At 44.8% G+C, this 17,500-nt stretch overlaps 1 protein-coding gene across 1 annotated transcript in view; it reads left to right on the top strand.

Moving 5' to 3' along the window:
* nfxl1 (nuclear transcription factor, X-box binding-like 1) overlaps nt 1-17,500 on the top strand; it is a 26,287-nt gene that overhangs the window by 5,668 nt on the left and 3,119 nt on the right. Inside the window, exons 9-19 of the mRNA XM_084428421.1 lie at nt 1,854-1,978; nt 10,137-10,259; nt 10,390-10,480; nt 12,503-12,623; nt 12,954-13,113; nt 14,223-14,314; nt 14,646-14,667; nt 15,174-15,305; nt 15,457-15,623; nt 15,745-15,814; nt 16,151-16,255. Of these exons, the coding sequence (XP_084284547.1) occupies nt 1,854-1,978; nt 10,137-10,259; nt 10,390-10,480; nt 12,503-12,623; nt 12,954-13,113; nt 14,223-14,314; nt 14,646-14,667; nt 15,174-15,305; nt 15,457-15,623; nt 15,745-15,814; nt 16,151-16,255 (1,208 nt within the window). The remainder of the gene's footprint in view (nt 1-1,853; nt 1,979-10,136; nt 10,260-10,389; nt 10,481-12,502; nt 12,624-12,953; nt 13,114-14,222; nt 14,315-14,645; nt 14,668-15,173; nt 15,306-15,456; nt 15,624-15,744; nt 15,815-16,150; nt 16,256-17,500) is intronic.

Below are 17,500 nucleotides of genomic sequence, written 5' to 3' on the forward strand. Positions count from 1 at the left end.
GGAATATCAGTGTTATTATAGAGCGGGAATATCAGTGTTATTATAGAGCGGGAATATCAGTGTTATTATAGAGCGGGAATATTAGTAGAGCGGGAATATCAGTGTTATTATAGAGCGGGAATATCAGTGTTATTATAGAGCGGGAATATCAGTGTTATTATAGAGCGGGAATATTAGTAGAGCGGGAATATTAGTGTTATTATAGAGCGGGAATATCAGTGTTATTATAGAGCGGGAATATCAGTGTTATTATAGAGCGGGAATATCAGTGTTATTATAGAGCGGGAATATTAGGAATATTAGTGTTATTATAGAGCGGGAATATCAGTGTTATTATAGAGCGGGAATATCAGTGTTATTATAGAGCGGGAATATTAGTGTTATTATAGAGCGGGAATATTAGTGTTATTATAGAGCGGGAATATTAGTGTTATTATAGAGCGGGAATATTAGTGTTATTATAGAGCGGGAATATTAGTGTTATTATAGAGCGGGAATATTAGTGTTATTATAGAGCGGGAATATCAGTGTTATTATAGAGCGGGAATATCAGTGTTATTATAGAGAGGGAATATCAGTGTTATTATAGAGCGGGAATATCAGTGTTATTATAGAGCGGGAATATCAGTGTTATTATAGAGCGGGAATATCAGTGTTATTATAGAGCGGGAATATCAGTGTTATTATAGAGCGGGAATATCAGTGTTATTATAGAGCGGGAATATTAGTGTTATTATAGAGCGGGAATATTAGGAATATTAGTGTTATTATAGAGCGGGAATATTAGTGTTATTATAGAGCAGGAATATTAGTGTTATTATAGAGCGGTAATATTAGTGTTATTATAGAGCGGGAATATTTGTGTTATTATAGAGCGGGAATATTAGTGTTATTATAGAGCGGGAATATTAGTGTTATTATAGAGCGGGAATATTAGTGTTATTATAGAGCGGGAATATTAGTGTTATTATAGAGCGGGAATATTAGTGTTATTATAGAGCGGGAATATTAGTGTTATTATAGAGCGGGAATATTAGTGTTATTATAGAGCGGGAATATTAGTGTTATTATAGAGCAGGAATATTAGGAATATTAGTGTTATTATAGAGCGGGAATATTAGTGTTATTATAGAGCGGGAATATTAGTGTTATTATAGAGCGGGAATATTAGTGTTATTATAGAGCGGGAATATTAGTGTTATTATAGAGCGGGAATATTAGTGTTATTATAGAGCGGGAATATTAGTGTTATTATAGAGCGGGAATATTAGTGTTATTATAGAGCAGGAATATTAGTGTTATTATAGAGCAGGAATATTAGGCTGCTGTCACTTTAAGAGCTGCATGGATCCAATATACTGATACACATGAACACAGAAAACAGAGTCTCTCACTCGAATGATTTGAAGTCATATTGAAATACACACAAAGGAATCGATCAGAGGAATCGAGATTTAAATTTTGTAATAAGTTTTCGATTCCAGAATTGCAATCGATTTTCGATTCCCAACCTGACTTATGATGTTGTGTTGTTCTAACTTTTCATATCTTTATACTTTTTCTGTTTTTGTGTTTAGGGAAAAAAAAACTAAAATCACTTTGCATGAGAAATCCATGATTGTGGGGAAAGTTGTTTAAATAATGAATCATTGCACATTTGTTCTGTTTTGATGCCGTGTGAGAAATATTAATATCTGTTATGCCTAAGTTAATATTCAGTGTCTTCCACACACTACTGAACTACTGAACCTAAGAGTTACACTAAAGCCTGTTATTTAGTTACTTCACGTAAAAATGGAGCTGAATGTGTTAATGCATTAACAACACAAGTTTGTGTGTGTGTGTGTGTTCAGAGAGTGTGTTGCCGTGTACGGTCGATGTGCCCACCTGTGGAGACACCTGTGGGAAGAGACTGGACTGTGGTCTACACACATGCTCAATGCGCTGCCACAGAGGAGCCTGTGAGACCTGCCGACAGGTACGACACACACTCACACTCACACTCACACACACACACACACACACACACACTCACATGTCATTTGTATGATTTTTTGGGTTCTTTTAATTTCTAGAGGACTTTAAATGGAGGGACAGAAATCTGTCAGGTTTTATAAAAATGTCTTCATTTGTGTTTGAATGTTGAACTAAAATCTTAGGTTTGAAAGAACATGACGGTGAGTAATTAATGACAGAATTTACATTTTTGGGTGAATTATACCTTATAAATACAGTAAGCTGAGCCTTGGGTAAAACTAACTATACCACAAATCATGTTGTTTACATCAACGATACATATCGTTACATTTTGATATCGCAATTACTCTATATAAGCACATATCGTTACACCCATATTAATAACTGTACAAGTCTGAGTGATTTCGTTCATTCTGTGTTCTGTGCTTTCATTCAATCCCATAAATACTGTATGGTCTCATGTGCATTTAGTCATTTAGCAGATGCGTTTATCCAGAGTGTTTAACCCGTTCTTGAAGGTTGTGATCAAAGTGCATTATGGGTTCCCACGGGTCCTTGAAATCCTTGAAAGTTTGTGAATCTGAAAAAAAAATTCAAGGCCCTGGAAAGTTTTTTAGAAGTTTTCTGAAACCTTGCTCTCACTTGAAATGTGTCCCCACATTAAGTCCTTGAATTTGAGGGTATTAGACCTGGAAAGTCCTTGAAAGGTCCTTAAATGTGAAGTTAGCCGAGGTGTGGGAACCCTGTGCATTATACCTCAGAGCAACAGAGAGTAACGAGGTGTGGGAACCCTGTGCATTATACCTCAGAGCAACAGAGAGTAACGAGGTGTGGGAACCCTGTGCATTATACCTCAGAGCAACAGAGAGTAACGAGGTGTGGGAACCCTGTGCATTATACCTCAGAGTAACAGAGAGTAACGAGGTGTGGGAACCCTGTGCATTATACCTCAGAGCAACAGAGAGTAACGAGGTGTGGGAACCCTGTGCATTATACCTCAGAGCAACAGAGAGTAACGAGGTGTGGGAACCCTGTGCATTATACCTCAGAGTAACGAGGTGTGAGAACCCTGTGCATTATATCTCAGAGCAACAGAGAGTAACGAGGTGTGGGAACCCTGTGCATTATACCTCAGAGCAACAGAGAGTAACGAGGTGTGGGAACCCTGTGCATTATACCTCAGAGTAACGAGGTGTGAGAACCCTGTGCATTATACCTCAGAGCAACAGAGAGTAACGAGGTGTGGGAACCCTGTGCATTATACCTCAGAGTAACGAGGTGTGAGAACCCTGTGCATTATACCTCAGAGTAACAGAGAGTAACGAGGTGTGAGAACCCTGTGCATTATACCTCAGAGCAACAGAGAGTAACGAGGTGTGGGAACCCTGTGCATTATACCTCAGAGCAACAGAGAGTAACGAGGTGTGGGAACCCTGTGCATTATATCTCAGAGCAACAGAGAGTAACGAGGTGTGGGAACCCTGTGCATTATACCTCAGAGTAACAGAGAGTAACGAGGTGTGGGAACCCTGTGCATTATACCTCAGAGCAACAGAGAGTAACGAGGTGTGGGAACCCTGTGCATTATACCTCAGAGTAACAGAGAGTAACGAGGTGTGGGAACCCTGTGCATTATACCTCAGAGTAACGAGGTGTGAGAACCCTGTGCATTATATCTCAGAGCAACAGAGAGTAACGAGGTGTGGGAACCCTGTGCATTATACCTCAGAGTAACAGAGAGTAACGAGGTGTGGGAACCCTGTGCATTATACCTCAGAGTAACGAGGTGTGAGAACCCTGTGCATTATACCTCAGAGTAACAGAGAGTAACGAGGTGTGAGAACCCTGTGCATTATACCTCAGAGCAACAGAGAGTAACGAGGTGTGGGAACCCTGTGCATTATACCTCAGAGCAACAGAGAGTAACGAGGTGTGGGAACCCTGTGCATTATATCTCAGAGCAACAGAGAGTAACGAGGTGTGGGAACCCTGTGCATTATACCTCAGAGTAACAGAGAGTAACGAGGTGTGGGAACCCTGTGCATTATACCTCAGAGCAACAGAGAGTAACGAGGTGTGGGAACCCTGTGCATTATACCTCAGAGTAACAGAGAGTAACGAGGTGTGGGAACCCTGTGCATTATACCTCAGAGTAACGAGGTGTGAGAACCCTGTGCATTATATCTCAGAGCAACAGAGAGTAACGAGGTGTGGGAACCCTGTGCATTATACCTCAGAGTAACAGAGAGTAACGAGGTGTGGGAACCCTGTGCATTATACCTCAGAGTAACAGAGAGTAACGAGGTGTGGGAACCCTGTGCATTATACCTCAGAGCAACAGAGAGTAACGAGGTGTGGGAACCCTGTGCATTATACCTCAGAGTAACAGAGAGTAACGAGGTGTGGGAACCCTGTGCATTATACCTCAGAGTAACGAGGTGTGAGAACCCTGTGCATTATATCTCAGAGCAACAGAGAGTAACGAGGTGTGTGAACCCTGTGCATTATACCTCAGAGTAACAGAGAGTAACGAGGTGTGGGAACCCTGTGCATTATACCTCAGAGCAACAGAGAGTAACGAGGTGTGAGAACCCTGTGCATTATACCTCAGAGTAACAGAGAGTAACGAGGTGTGTGAACCCTGTGCATTATACCTCAGAGTAACAGAGAGTAACGAGGTGTGTGAACCCTGTGCATTATACCTCAGAGTAACAGAGAGTAACGAGGTGTGGGAACCCTGTGCATTATACCTCAGAGTAACAGAGAGTAACGAGGTGTGGGAACCCTGTGCATTATACCTCAGAGCAACAGAGAGTAACGAGGTGTGAGAACCCTGTGCATTATACCTCAGAGCAACAGAGAGTAACGAGGTGTGAGAACCCTGTGCATTATACCTCAGAGTAACAGAGTAACGAGGTGTGGGAACCCTGTGCATTATACCTCAGAGCAACAGAGAGTAACGAGGTGTGGGAACCCTGTGCATTATACCTCAGAGTAACAGAGAGTAACGAGGTGTGTGAACCCTGTGCATTATGCCTCAGAGTAACGAGGTGTGGGAACCCTGTGCATTATGCCTCAGAGTAACGAGGTGTGGGAACCCTGTGCATTATACCTCAGAGCAACAGAGAGTAATGAGGTGTGGGAACCCTGTGCATTATGCCTCAGAGTAACGAGGTGTGGGAACCCTGTGCATTATACCTCAGAGCAACAGAGAGTAACGAGGTGTGGGAACCCTGTGCATTATACCTCAGAGCAACAGAGAGTAACGAGGTGTGGGAACCCTGTGCATTATACCTCAGAGTAACAGAGAGTAACGAGGTGTGTGAACCCTGTGCATTATGTCTCAGAGTAACGAGGTGTGGGAACCCTGTGCATTATACCTAGGGCTGGGTATCGTTCAAAAAATTTCGATACCAATACCGATACCGATACCTTGATTTCGATACCGGTTCTTGAACGATACTTTTTTCGATACCAATTTTTTTTTTTAATCCATTTTAACAAGATTACATAACACATTACCTCAGAAAAACTTTGGTTTTATTTTTTCAGTTTGACTCATGCTCCTTAGTTAGTGAACAAAGGAACAAAAAAAAGCACAAAGGAACAAAATATTCCTTATACATATACATAAGGAACAAAATATTTTTTTATAAAGAGCTCATGCTCACCAAAGCTGAATTTGTTAAAAAAAAAATACAGTAAAACTTGTAATATTGTGGAATAGTATTACAATTTAAAATCTTATTTGAATATATTTCAAAATGTAATTTTTTCCTGTGTTGTCAAAGCTGAATTTTCAAAATCATTACTTCAGTGTCACATGATCCTTCAGAAATATGAAAACAGTTTTTGGAAACTATGATACATTTTTTCATGATTATTTGATGAATATAAATTTCAAAAGAACAGCATTTATTTGAAACAGAAATCTTTTGTAACATTACACATGTTTTAAGGTCATTTTTGATCACTTTAATGCATCCTTACTGAAGAAAAATTCTGACCAACACATTTTTGAACGGCAGTGTACATTCAGTAAATGGCAAAATAAGCACTGTCAGAGTGATCAACAAGGTATCTCTTCATTTACCAGTCAAAGACGGAGCAACTTTCTGCTCTTATGTTTACTCCGTGCACTGTCAAGTGCTTCATCATATCTGTCGCGGTACCGGTCTTTGCAGCAATTATTTTACCGCAAATACTGCATCGCGCGCTGTTGGCATCGAGCCTGGAGAAATGTAGCCACACTTTTGATCGACTTTTCCACATCTTTAGGGTATTGTGAGTGTGTGTGCTCGCGTCTTATTGAGTATGTGCGCGAGTTTGTGTGTGTGTGTGCTCGCGTCTCATATGAGAATGTGCGTGGACAGTTTGTGTGCGCGCGCGCGTCTCATATGTATGTGCGCAGAGAGATCCGCGCGTCTCGTGTCAGTCGTGTGTGTAGTCGTGTGCGTGTATGTGCGTGAGCGACTTTAGGCGTGTCGTTGTGCATTTCATATGTATTTGTTTGAGCACTGACATTGACGAGTAAACCCCTTAGGTATCGAAATCTGGTACCGAAAAACAAGTCATTTTTCGATACTCGATAGTATCGAGGCAATTCGGTCGGTACCTAAAAAGTATCGAACTCGGTACCCAGCCCTAATTATACCTCAGAGCAACAGAGAGTAACGAGGTGTGGGAACCCTGTGCATTATACCTCAGAGCAACAGAGAGTAACGAGGTGTGGGAACCCTGTGCATTATACCTCAGAGTAACGAGGTGTGGGAACCCTGTGCATTATACCTCAGAGCAACAGAGAGTAACGAGGTGTGGGAACCCTGTGCATTATACCTCAGAGCAACAGAGAGTAACGAGGTGTGGGAACCCTGTGCATTATACCTCAGAGTAACGAGGTGTGAGAACCCTGTGCATTATATCTCAGAGCAACAGAGAGTAATGAGGTGTGGGAACCCTGTGCATTATACCTCAGAGTAACGAGGTGTGGGAACCCTGTGCATTATACCTCAGAGTAACGAGGTGTGGGAACCCTGTGCATTATACCTCAGAGCAACAGAGAGTAACGAGGTGTGGGAACCCTGTGCATTATATCTCAGAGCAACAGAGAGTAACGAGGTGTGTGAACCCTGTGCATTATGCCTCAGAGTAACGAGTTGTGGGAACCCTGTGCATTATATCTCAGAGTAACGAGGTGTGGGAACCCTGTGCATTATACCTCAGAGTAACGAGGTGTGGGAACCCTGTGCATTATACCTCAGAGCAACAGAGAGTAACGAGCTGTGGGAACCCTGTGCATTATACCTCAGAGCAACAGAGAGTAACGAGGTGTGGGAACCCTGTGCATTATACCTCAGAGTAACGAGGTGTGGGAACCCTGTGCATTATACCTCAGAGTAACAGAGAGTAACGAGTTGTGGGAACCCTGTGCATTATACCTCAGAGTAACAGAGAGTAACGAGTTGTGGGAACCCTGTGCATTATATCTCAGAGTAACGAGGTGTGGGAACCCTGTGCATTATACCTCAGAGTAACAGAGAGTAACGAGGTGTGAGAACCCTGTGCATTATACCTCAGAGTAACAGAGAGTAACGAGGTGTGAGAACCCTGTGCATTATACCTCAGAGCAACAGAGAGTAACGAGGTGTGAGAACCCTGTGCATTATACCTCAGAGTAACAGAGAGTAACGAGGTGTGGGAACCCTGTGCATTATACCTCAGAGTAACAGAGAGTAACGAGGTGTGAGAACCCTGTGCATTATACCTCAGAGCAACAGAGAGTAACGAGGTGTGGGAACCCTGTGCATTATACCTCAGAGTAACGAGGTGTGGGAACCCTGTGCATTATACCTCAGAGTAACGAGGTGTGGGAACCCTGTGCATTATACCTCAGAGTAACAGAGAGTAACGAGGTGTGAGAACCCTCTGCATTATACCTCAGAGTAACAGAGAGTAACGAGGTGTGAGAACCCTGTGCATTATACCTCAGAGCAACAGAGAGTAACGAGGTGTGAGAACCCTGTGCATTATACCTCAGAGTAACAGAGAGTAACGAGGTGTGGGAACCCTGTGCATTATACCTCAGAGTAACAGAGAGTAACGAGGTGTGAGAACCCTGTGCATTATACCTCAGAGCAACAGAGAGTAACGAGGTGTGGGAACCCTGTGCATTATACCTCAGAGTAACAGAGAGTAACGAGGTGTGAGAACCCTGTGCATTATACCTCAGAGTAACAGAGAGTAACGAGGTGTGAGAACCCTGTGCATTATACCTCAGAGTAACAGAGAGTAACGAGGTGTGGGAACCCTGTGCATTATACCTCAGAGCAACAAAGAGTAACGAGGTGTGGGAACCCTGTGCATTATACCTCAGAGCAACAGAGAGTAACGAGGTGTGAGAACCCTGTGCATTATACCTCAGAGCAACAGAGAGTAACGAGGTGTGGGAACCCTGTGCATTATACCTCAGAGCAACAGGGAGTAACGAGGTGTGGGAACCCTGTGCATTATACCTCAGAGCAACAGGGAGTAACGAGGTGTGGGAACCCTGTGCATTATACCTCAGAGCAACAGGGAGTAACGAGGTGTGAGAACCCTGTGCATTATACCTCAGAGTAACAGAGAGTAACGAGGTGTGGGAACCCTGTGCATTATACCTCAGAGCAACAAAGAGTAACGAGGTGTGGGAACCCTGTGCATTATACCTCAGAGCAACAGAGAGTAACGAGGTGTGGGAACCCTGTGCATTATACCTCAGAGCAACAGGGAGTAACGAGGTGTGGGAACCCTGTGCATTATACCTCAGAGCAACAGGGAGTAACGAGGTGTGGGAACCCTGTGCATTATACCTCAGAGCAACAGAGAGTAACGAGGTGTGGGAACCCTGTGCATTATACCTCAGAGCAACAGGGAGTAACGAGGTGTGGGAACCCTGTGCATTATACCTCAGAGCAACAGGGAGTAACGAGGTGTGAGAACCCTGTGCATTATACCTCAGAGTAACAGAGAGTAACGAGGTGTGAGAACCCTGTGCATTATACCTCAGAGCAACAGAGAGTAACGAGGTGTGGGAATCCTGTGCATTATACCTCAGAGTAACAGAGAGTAACGAAGTGTGGGAACCCTGTGCATTATACCTCAGAGCAACAGAGAGTAACGAGGTGTGGGAACCCTGTGCATTATACCTCAGAGCAACAGGGAGTAACGAGGTGTGGGAACCCTGTGCATTATACCTCAGAGCAACAGGGAGTAACGAGGTGTGAGAACCCTGTGCATTATACCTCAGAGTAACAGAGAGTAACGAGGTGTGGGAACCCTGTGCATTATACCTCAGAGTAACAGAGAGTAACGAGGTGTGAGAACCCTGTGCATTATACCTCAGAGCAACAGAGAGTAACGAGGTGTGGGAACCCTGTGCATTATACCTCAGAGTAACAGAGAGTAACGAGGTGTGAGAACCCTGTGCATTATACCTCAGAGTAACAGAGAGTAACGAGGTGTGGGAACCCTGTGCATTATACCTCAGAGTAACAGAGAGTAACGAGGTGTGGGAACCCTGTGCATTATACCTCAGAACAACAGAGAGTAATGAGGTGTGGGAACCCTGTGCATTATACCTCAGAGTAACAGAGAGTAACGAGGTGTGAGAACCCTGTGCATTATACCTCAGAGCAACAGAGAGTAACGAGGTGTGGGAATCCTGTGCATTATACCTCAGAGTAACAGAGAGTAACGAGGTGTGGGAATCCTGTGCATTATACCTCAGAGTAACAGAGAGAGTGAAGGTTGTGATCATAATGTGACATTTAAAGAGATTATCAGGAAGATACAGCTTTCATTTGTGTGTTATTGTCTTGTAAACTAATGCAAATTATAGTCCTCTGCTATTATTAGGTGTATTAACACCTTCTCCTCCTTCTCCTCCTCCTCCTCTCTGTCGAAACATTAAAGTGTTTCCAGGGCCGATCCCGGTAATGTTAATAGACTCTGATAACGGGATGGAATTCCTGGCATTCCAGCCCCGGTTTCCATTCACACTGATGGGAATTTAACGACAGTTTCCCAGAATCAAAGCTCAGTGCTACTGATTAGAGGGGCCTTAACATGTGTATGTGTGTGTGTGTGTGTGTGTGTGTGTGTGTGTGTGTGTGTGTGTGCAGGAGGTGGAGAAGACGTGTCGCTGTGGCCGCTACACCAAACTCTTGCCCTGTCATAAAGAATATCTCTGTGAGTCCAAGTGCAACAAGACTCGGACCTGCAGCCGACACCAGTGCAAGAGAAAGGTTTGTGTAACACTCACACACACATTCCACTCAGATCGTTTTGACACACACAAGTGCCTCTCACTCACACCAGTGCCACTTGTGCCTCACACACCTCTGTGTGGCTGAAAGCGTGTGTGTGTGTTTCCAGTGTTGTGCGGGAAACTGCCCGGCGTGTGACATGAGCTGCGGGCGAATGCTGGGCTGCAGGAACCACAGATGTCCGTCTGTGTGCCACCAAGGTGAACACTTACACACACATTCATGAACACACACAGACCTTTACACACACTTGGCATCAAACAGCATCATTGGCACTCATGACCCTGTTCGTACAGTTCTCGCCCAGTCGAGGGGCTAACGTGGAGAGTTATGAGCGTTTCCCTGTAGCAGCGTTTCCCCGCGTTTCCCGTATGAGCATTTCCCAGTAGGAGCGTTTCCCATAGGAGCATTTCCCAGTAGGGAGCGTTTCCCCGTAGGAGCGTTTCCCCGTAGGAGCGTCTCCCGTAGGAGCGTTTCCCGGTAGGAGCGTTTTCCGTAGGAGCGTTTCCCCGTAGGAGCGTTTCCCGTAGGAGCGTTTCCCGTAGGAGCGTTTCCCCGTAGGAGCGTTTCCCGTAGGAGCGTTTCCCCCGTAGGAGCGTTTCCCCGTAGGAGCGTTTCCCCGTAGGAGCGTTTCCCGTAGGAGCGTTTCCCCGTAGGAGCGTTTCCCCGTAGGAGCGTTTCCCGTAGGAGCGTTTCCCCGTAGGAGCGTTTCCCCGTAGGAGCGTTTCCCCGCATGAGCGTTTCCCGTAGGAATGTTTCCCCGTAGGAATGTTTCCCCGTAGGAGCGTTTCCCCGCATGAGCGTTTCCCGTAGGAGCGTTTCCCCGCATGAGCGTTTCCCGTAGGAATGTTTCCCCGTAGGAGCGTTTCCCCGCATGAGCGTTTCCCGTAGGAGCGTTTCCCCGTAGGAGCGTTTCCCCGCATGAGCGTTTCCCGTAGGAATGTTTCCCCGTAGGAGCGTTTCCCCGCATGAGCGTTTCCCGTAGGAGCGTTTCCCCGTAGGAGCGTTTCCCCGTAGGAGCGTTTCCCGTAGGAGCGTTTCCCGTAGGAGCGTTTCCCCGTAGGAGCGTTTCCCGTAGGAGCGTTTCCCGTAGGAGCGTTTCCCCGTAGGAGCGTTTCCCCGTAGGAGCGTTTCCCGTAGGAGCGTTTCCCCGCATGAGCGTTTCCCCGTAGGAGCGTTTCCCCGTAGGAGCGTTTCCCCGCATGAGCGTTTCCCGTAGGAGCGTTTCCCCGTAGGAGCGTTTCCCGTAGGAGCGTTTCCCGTAGGAGCGTTTCCCCGTAGGAGCGTTTCCCCGTAGGAGCGTTTCCCGTAGGAGCGTTTCCCCGCATGAGCGTTTCCCGTAGGAGCGTTTCCCGTAGGAGCGTTTCCCCGTATGAGCGTTTCGCTTCCCGTCTGCTGGTTATCAGCCAGTTACAGTCCAGTTCAACTACATGAATAAACTGACCTTTCCTCAGAACAGAAGTGTGTGATTGTGGGAAAGGTAATGGAGTATAGAGGTTATCTCACACCCATGAATTCTTCACTGATGCCTGGCTCTCATTCACCTGCTATGTGCCAAATGCAAATGTGTCTGAAACAACAATGTTATCCGGCAAATGCCTGTTATCTCAGCCTGTGGGTTTGATATCCAAATGTCAGGCGGCGAGAGTGTGTGCGACTGCTGGAATAGTGTTTCGAGGCTGGCCTGAATTCATCAAGCGTCTCTTCGTAAAGCCTGATTTCTCACAGGCGATGTCAGTAAACCTCCCACTTCATGTCTTCATGTCTTCACAAAACAAAAGTTGAGCCTCCACTGAACACAGATCCCGTCCGATCAATGCAAATAATAATGAGAAGAGCTGGAAAAGATTTGAGAAATGAATCACTGGCTACGTTTACATGCACAACTTGTGTTTCAGTCGGACTGAATTCACTCCGATTGATGAATCTGAGCGTAGTGTTTACATGAACACTGAACATGTGATCGGGTTGATATGTGTTTATGTGTCACAAGCTTCACATCGGAATAGATGTTTTGACATGCGCTCACGAATATACAGAGTTTCCCACTGTTTGAATAAACCACCTCTTTCAATCTGATCGAAATGTCATTGGGATTGAGCTCAGTCGGGTCGATTAAGGCGTTTACATGAAGGCTTTTCAGTTCGATTGAGACGTCAATCCGACGACTAACGGATTATTTGTTTGTATGTTAACACAGCCAGTGTGTGTGTGTGTCTCAGGCAGCTGTTACCCGTGCCCTGAGATGGTGGAGGTCCGGTGTGACTGCGGCTCTACGGTGATCTCTGTGCCGTGTGGGCGAGAGAGAAGCACGAAACCGCCGCGCTGTAAGGAGCTGTGCAGGTACACACACATGCACACACACACTCACACACATATGCACTCTGTCACTGACATATATATTTAAAATAATGTAGGCCACTTTTTACTGGTAATAAGACATTTGGCATTATCAGGACCCACAAATATTCCCCCATTGCATTACTATACATTATATTTAACATTATATATAGTAGTTTAATGTAGTACTGACACTGAAACTCTGAAAACTTTTTTCTCACACTTATTTTGGGTGAACTATCCACAATACATATTGTTGCTTTTTTTCTATAGTGATATATTGTGACATGATATATGGTTACGCCCCTGTCAGCTGATGATGTTGTTGTGTAGAAAGCCTGCGCTGTGCCATCACGGGTCCCTGCAGGAGCACCGGTGTCACGCGGGGCCATGTCCTCCCTGTGCGCTGCCCTGCCGGCGCCCCATACCCGGCTGTGCCCACCTGTGCCCGACCCCGTGCCACGACCAGGTGCTGGTCAAAGCTGCGGACCGGGTACGAGCTTCAACTAATATACACACTCGTCTCACACAACACTGCCTAAAGCGCTTCGGGGCCAGAATAGGTTGGACAAGATAACCGTTTTTCAATTTTCAAACTCTGTACTGTTACATAAGTGACAATGTACATACAGCCGGTTGTTATCTCAGAATAAACCCGACAGGGTGATCAGGACCAGGTCTTCAGCAGCCTGAAAGGGTTTATTCTGAGATAACACACACACACACGGGCAAACGCACCTGAAGGGGTTTAGCGCTTCTGTACCAAAATAGGTTGGGCACGTTTTTCTATTCTCATACTCTTTACAGCGTTAGATAATAATCAGGGTTTGAAATAGCTTTTTCACTCACCGGGCAATTTGGCAACTAGATTTTTAAGTTACCAGCCATTCAGAACTTCGACTAGCCAAAAAAGATAAGAAAAGAACCAGATTAACTACTTCACAACTTGTGTGTGTATATATATATATATATTATAACATTTGGATTTCATACATTCATTTCTTATTCAAACTAAATCCTGTCATCCAGCATCTCCTCTCTTCCTCTTTCATCCTTTTCACCAAATATGTGTTTTAGTTGTACAGATTAATACAGTATAGAGAACATCAGAAAAAACATGTAGGATGCTGGAAAATAACAATGTGTTTTCTGTTCACCAAATGCTTTTAATCTTCGCTATTGCTTCAATATAAATGAACAAGCGTGCCGTTATTAGTTGTGTAGTGACGTGTGTGTTCAAGTAAGCAGATATGAGCAGATTCTGTGTAATACGCTGTATTTAATATATCATGATGACTCTCGAGTATTTTTTACACAAACTTCTCCAGCAAAGTGAGTAAACATAATGAACACGCCACATTGGCTCGAGATCGACAGCGTTTCCCGCCACTGCTGATTTTCACCTGCAGTTAGCGGGTGTTCATTTTTTACATTTATTTTATTTAACCTTTATTTAACCAGGAGAGAACCTCACTGGGAAAGAATTAAAGGATTTTGTCTACTTGTATTTCAGTTTTTGTTCTTGTTTCTAGAACTGTCGAATCTCACGGCTGAATCTGGTGTGTGTGTGTGTGTGTGTGTGTGTGTGTGTGTGTGTTTCAGACTCTGCTGGCGGGTCCGTGGGAGAAGCCCTCGACTCCTGCGTTTGTGCAAATGGCTCTTCCGTGTCCGCCCTGCCTGGTGCCCATACCGACGTGAGGAACACACACACACACACACACACACACTCACTGCAGGCTTCACTGCTGTGTTTGTAGGAACGCTGGGAAAGCATGTGTGTGTTGTAGGGATTTGAGCACATATGGCTAACACACTCGGGTCCATCGCAGCCAAAGAGTGTGTGTATTTATGTGTGTAATTCAAACATTCTTTAAAATGGTGATTTACAGTAATTATATGTGTGTGTGTGTGTGTTTGAGTGTGTCTTTTAAGTTAGTCCAACTACAATAGATGATGTCATTGTGTGTCCTGCTGCTGGATCAGGAGTGTAAATGAAAACATCTTGTGTTTTGTGTTTCTCTACAGAGCCTGTCTGGGAAAACATGAGGTAAACACACACACACTCTCTCACTCTCTCACACACACACACACACACACATACAAAAACACACACGCACACACTCACACGCACACACATATAAAAACACACACACACACACACACACACACACACACACACACACACACTCACATACAACAACACACACAAGCCCACACTCAATCACACACACACATACAAAAACACTCTCTCACTCACACACAACTCTCACACACACACACACACTCACACACAACTCTCACACATACAGGCATACAAAAACACACACACATACAAAAACAAACACAAGCGCACATACTCACTCACACACACACTCACTCACTCATTCACACACACACACACACATACACACACACACAAACAAACACACACACACACTCTCTCACACACACATTAAATGACTCGTATCATGACGCAAGACTTTGATCGTTTGGATAATTAACATCTGCAGGAGGTCTGGAGTCGGAATCATGTTGTGTGTGTGTGTGTTGCAGGTGAGTCCGGTCCCGTGTCACGCTCGAGGGCCGTTCTCCTGTGGTCGGCCATGTGGGCGGAGTCTAGCGTGTGGGAACCACACCTGCAGTTTAGAGTGCCATCATGTGACCTCAGAGTCAGATAACGCTAAGGTAGGTCACAAGATAAAGCTAAGTTAGGTCACATGATAAAGCTAAGCTAGGTCACATGACTCTCTGACTCTGATGCCATGGGCTCTGTCATCAGGATGAGCTGGTTTCATCGTGTGTGTGTGTGTGTGTGTGTGTGTGTGTGTGTGTGTAGGCCGGTCCGGAGTGTGTGCAGTGTGAGGAGGGGTGTTCTAAGCCCCGCCCCTCGGGCTGCCCCCACCCCTGTGCCCTTCCCTGTCACCATGGCAACTGCCCGCCCTGTGTGCTGATGGTGCGCCAGCGCTGCCACTGCAGGATCTCTAACCTGTACATCGAGTGTGTGTGAGTGACACGCCTCAGTCATGACGATACACACACGCACACGGGTCTGTCAGTGGGAGTTTCTTCTCAATAATATTGCTTTTTTAATGTGTGCAGTGATGAGTGTGTGGATGTTTTGTAGGAAGTTCACAACTGCTGATAAACAGAGCAAACAGCTGCTGACCTCCTGCCAGAACCAGTGTCCCAAACAGGTGAGTGAGTGTTTGAGTCGTGAGTGTTTGAGTCGTGAGTGTTTGAGTCGTGAGTGTTTGAGTCGTGAGTGTTTGAGTCGTGAGTGTTAAGTGTTTGAGTCGTGAGTGTTTGAGTCGTGAGTGAGTCGGTGAGTGAGTGATTGAGTGATTGAGTCGTGAGTGTTTGAGTCGTGAGTGTTTGAGTCGGTGAGTGAGTGAGCGAGTCGGTGAGTGTTTCAGTCAGTTATTGAGTCAGTGAGTCGGGGAGTGTTTAGTTGTGGTGTGGGCATCACTGTAAGCTACAGTGTGTGTAGTTTTGGTGCAGATGCTCATTTGTGTGTGTGTGTGTGTGTGTAGTTGCGCTGTGGGCATCGCTGTAAGTTGCAGTGTCACGCGGGTGAATGTGATCAGAGCTGCAGTCAGAGAGTGAAGATCAAGTGTTCCTGCAAACGCATCAAAAAGGTACAAACACACACAACACACAGTCATCAGTTTAATCTAGGGGTGTAACGATACACAAAACTGACGGTTTGGTACGTCCCACGATTTTGACGTCTCGGTTCGGTTCATTTAGGTGGGGTGGGGGGTTTAGAAAGCTAAAATTGCTTTTTTTTTTAAAACAGTGCTTTAATTAACAAATTGTGTCCTTGTCTTTAAATTAATTCAATTACAAGTAAACGTTTCGCAAGGATAAAAAAAATGATCTGCTAATGCTGTAAACTATATAGGAGCCCTTACTTGCACATTACTATAACATTAAAGCTTAACAACAGAGCCTAGACTTTTAGCCTAAATTCAGTTGCTATTTATTTTTAGATATAATAATAATAATAATAATAATAATAATAATCAACACTCAAGTAACAAATTGTATGAAAACATGTAAACTGCACATAAGGCAGTTTTTACATTAACATGTTTTTACTCTAATTTATTATTGAAATATAATCATTTACACAGTTGCTGTCATTTTCATGACAGATATTTTAAACATTCATTAAATAATCAAGATGTCATTAACAGGTTAAGTAAAATATAATATATAGGCTAATATAGTGCATTTATTTAGTGAAAGAGTTCATTTCCTTAGCAAACCAACAAGCTGTGGACACTGAATGACTTGCCTGAGGTAAATAAAGCTATGTGAAAAACTAAGCGTTTTATTGACGTATTTCCGCTGTTGAAACACTGACTGAGCGATTACACGAGTTATGATGCCTTTCAGTAAGTATACTGTATCTTTCAACATACCTTCAGGTGTCCATTCATGTTTATTCTGTAACTGAGGAAGAGAATCGCGTTTACTCGCGCTCCGCGCTGCCGCTTTAAATGAGGAGCGAGTACAGTGATCTGTCACGCCACATCAAAGAGCGCCAAAACGACATTTAATGTTTGAATTTCGTGATCAAATAGACAGAATTTGAAAGATTACACCTTGCTTATTATCGAAAGTAACAAAACACTGAGCTTATTGCGATTAAATGTGGTTAATGGTGGTTAGGCAACAACGCTGTATTCGTTGTGTACACATAAGACATGAGGTCCAATGAGCCGGGACAGCAGGGGGCGGGGCGGGACAGCAGGGGGCGGGGCGGGACAGCAGGGGGCGGGGCAGCAGGGGGCGGGACGGGGCAGCAGGAGGCGGGGCAGCAGGGGGCGGGGCAGCAGGGGCGGGACAGCAGGGGGCGGGACAGCAGGGGGCGGGGC

Source organism: Rutilus rutilus, assembly GCF_951802725.1.
Source record: "Rutilus rutilus genome assembly, chromosome: 13".
Taxonomy (NCBI): Eukaryota; Metazoa; Chordata; class Actinopteri; order Cypriniformes; family Leuciscidae; genus Rutilus; species Rutilus rutilus.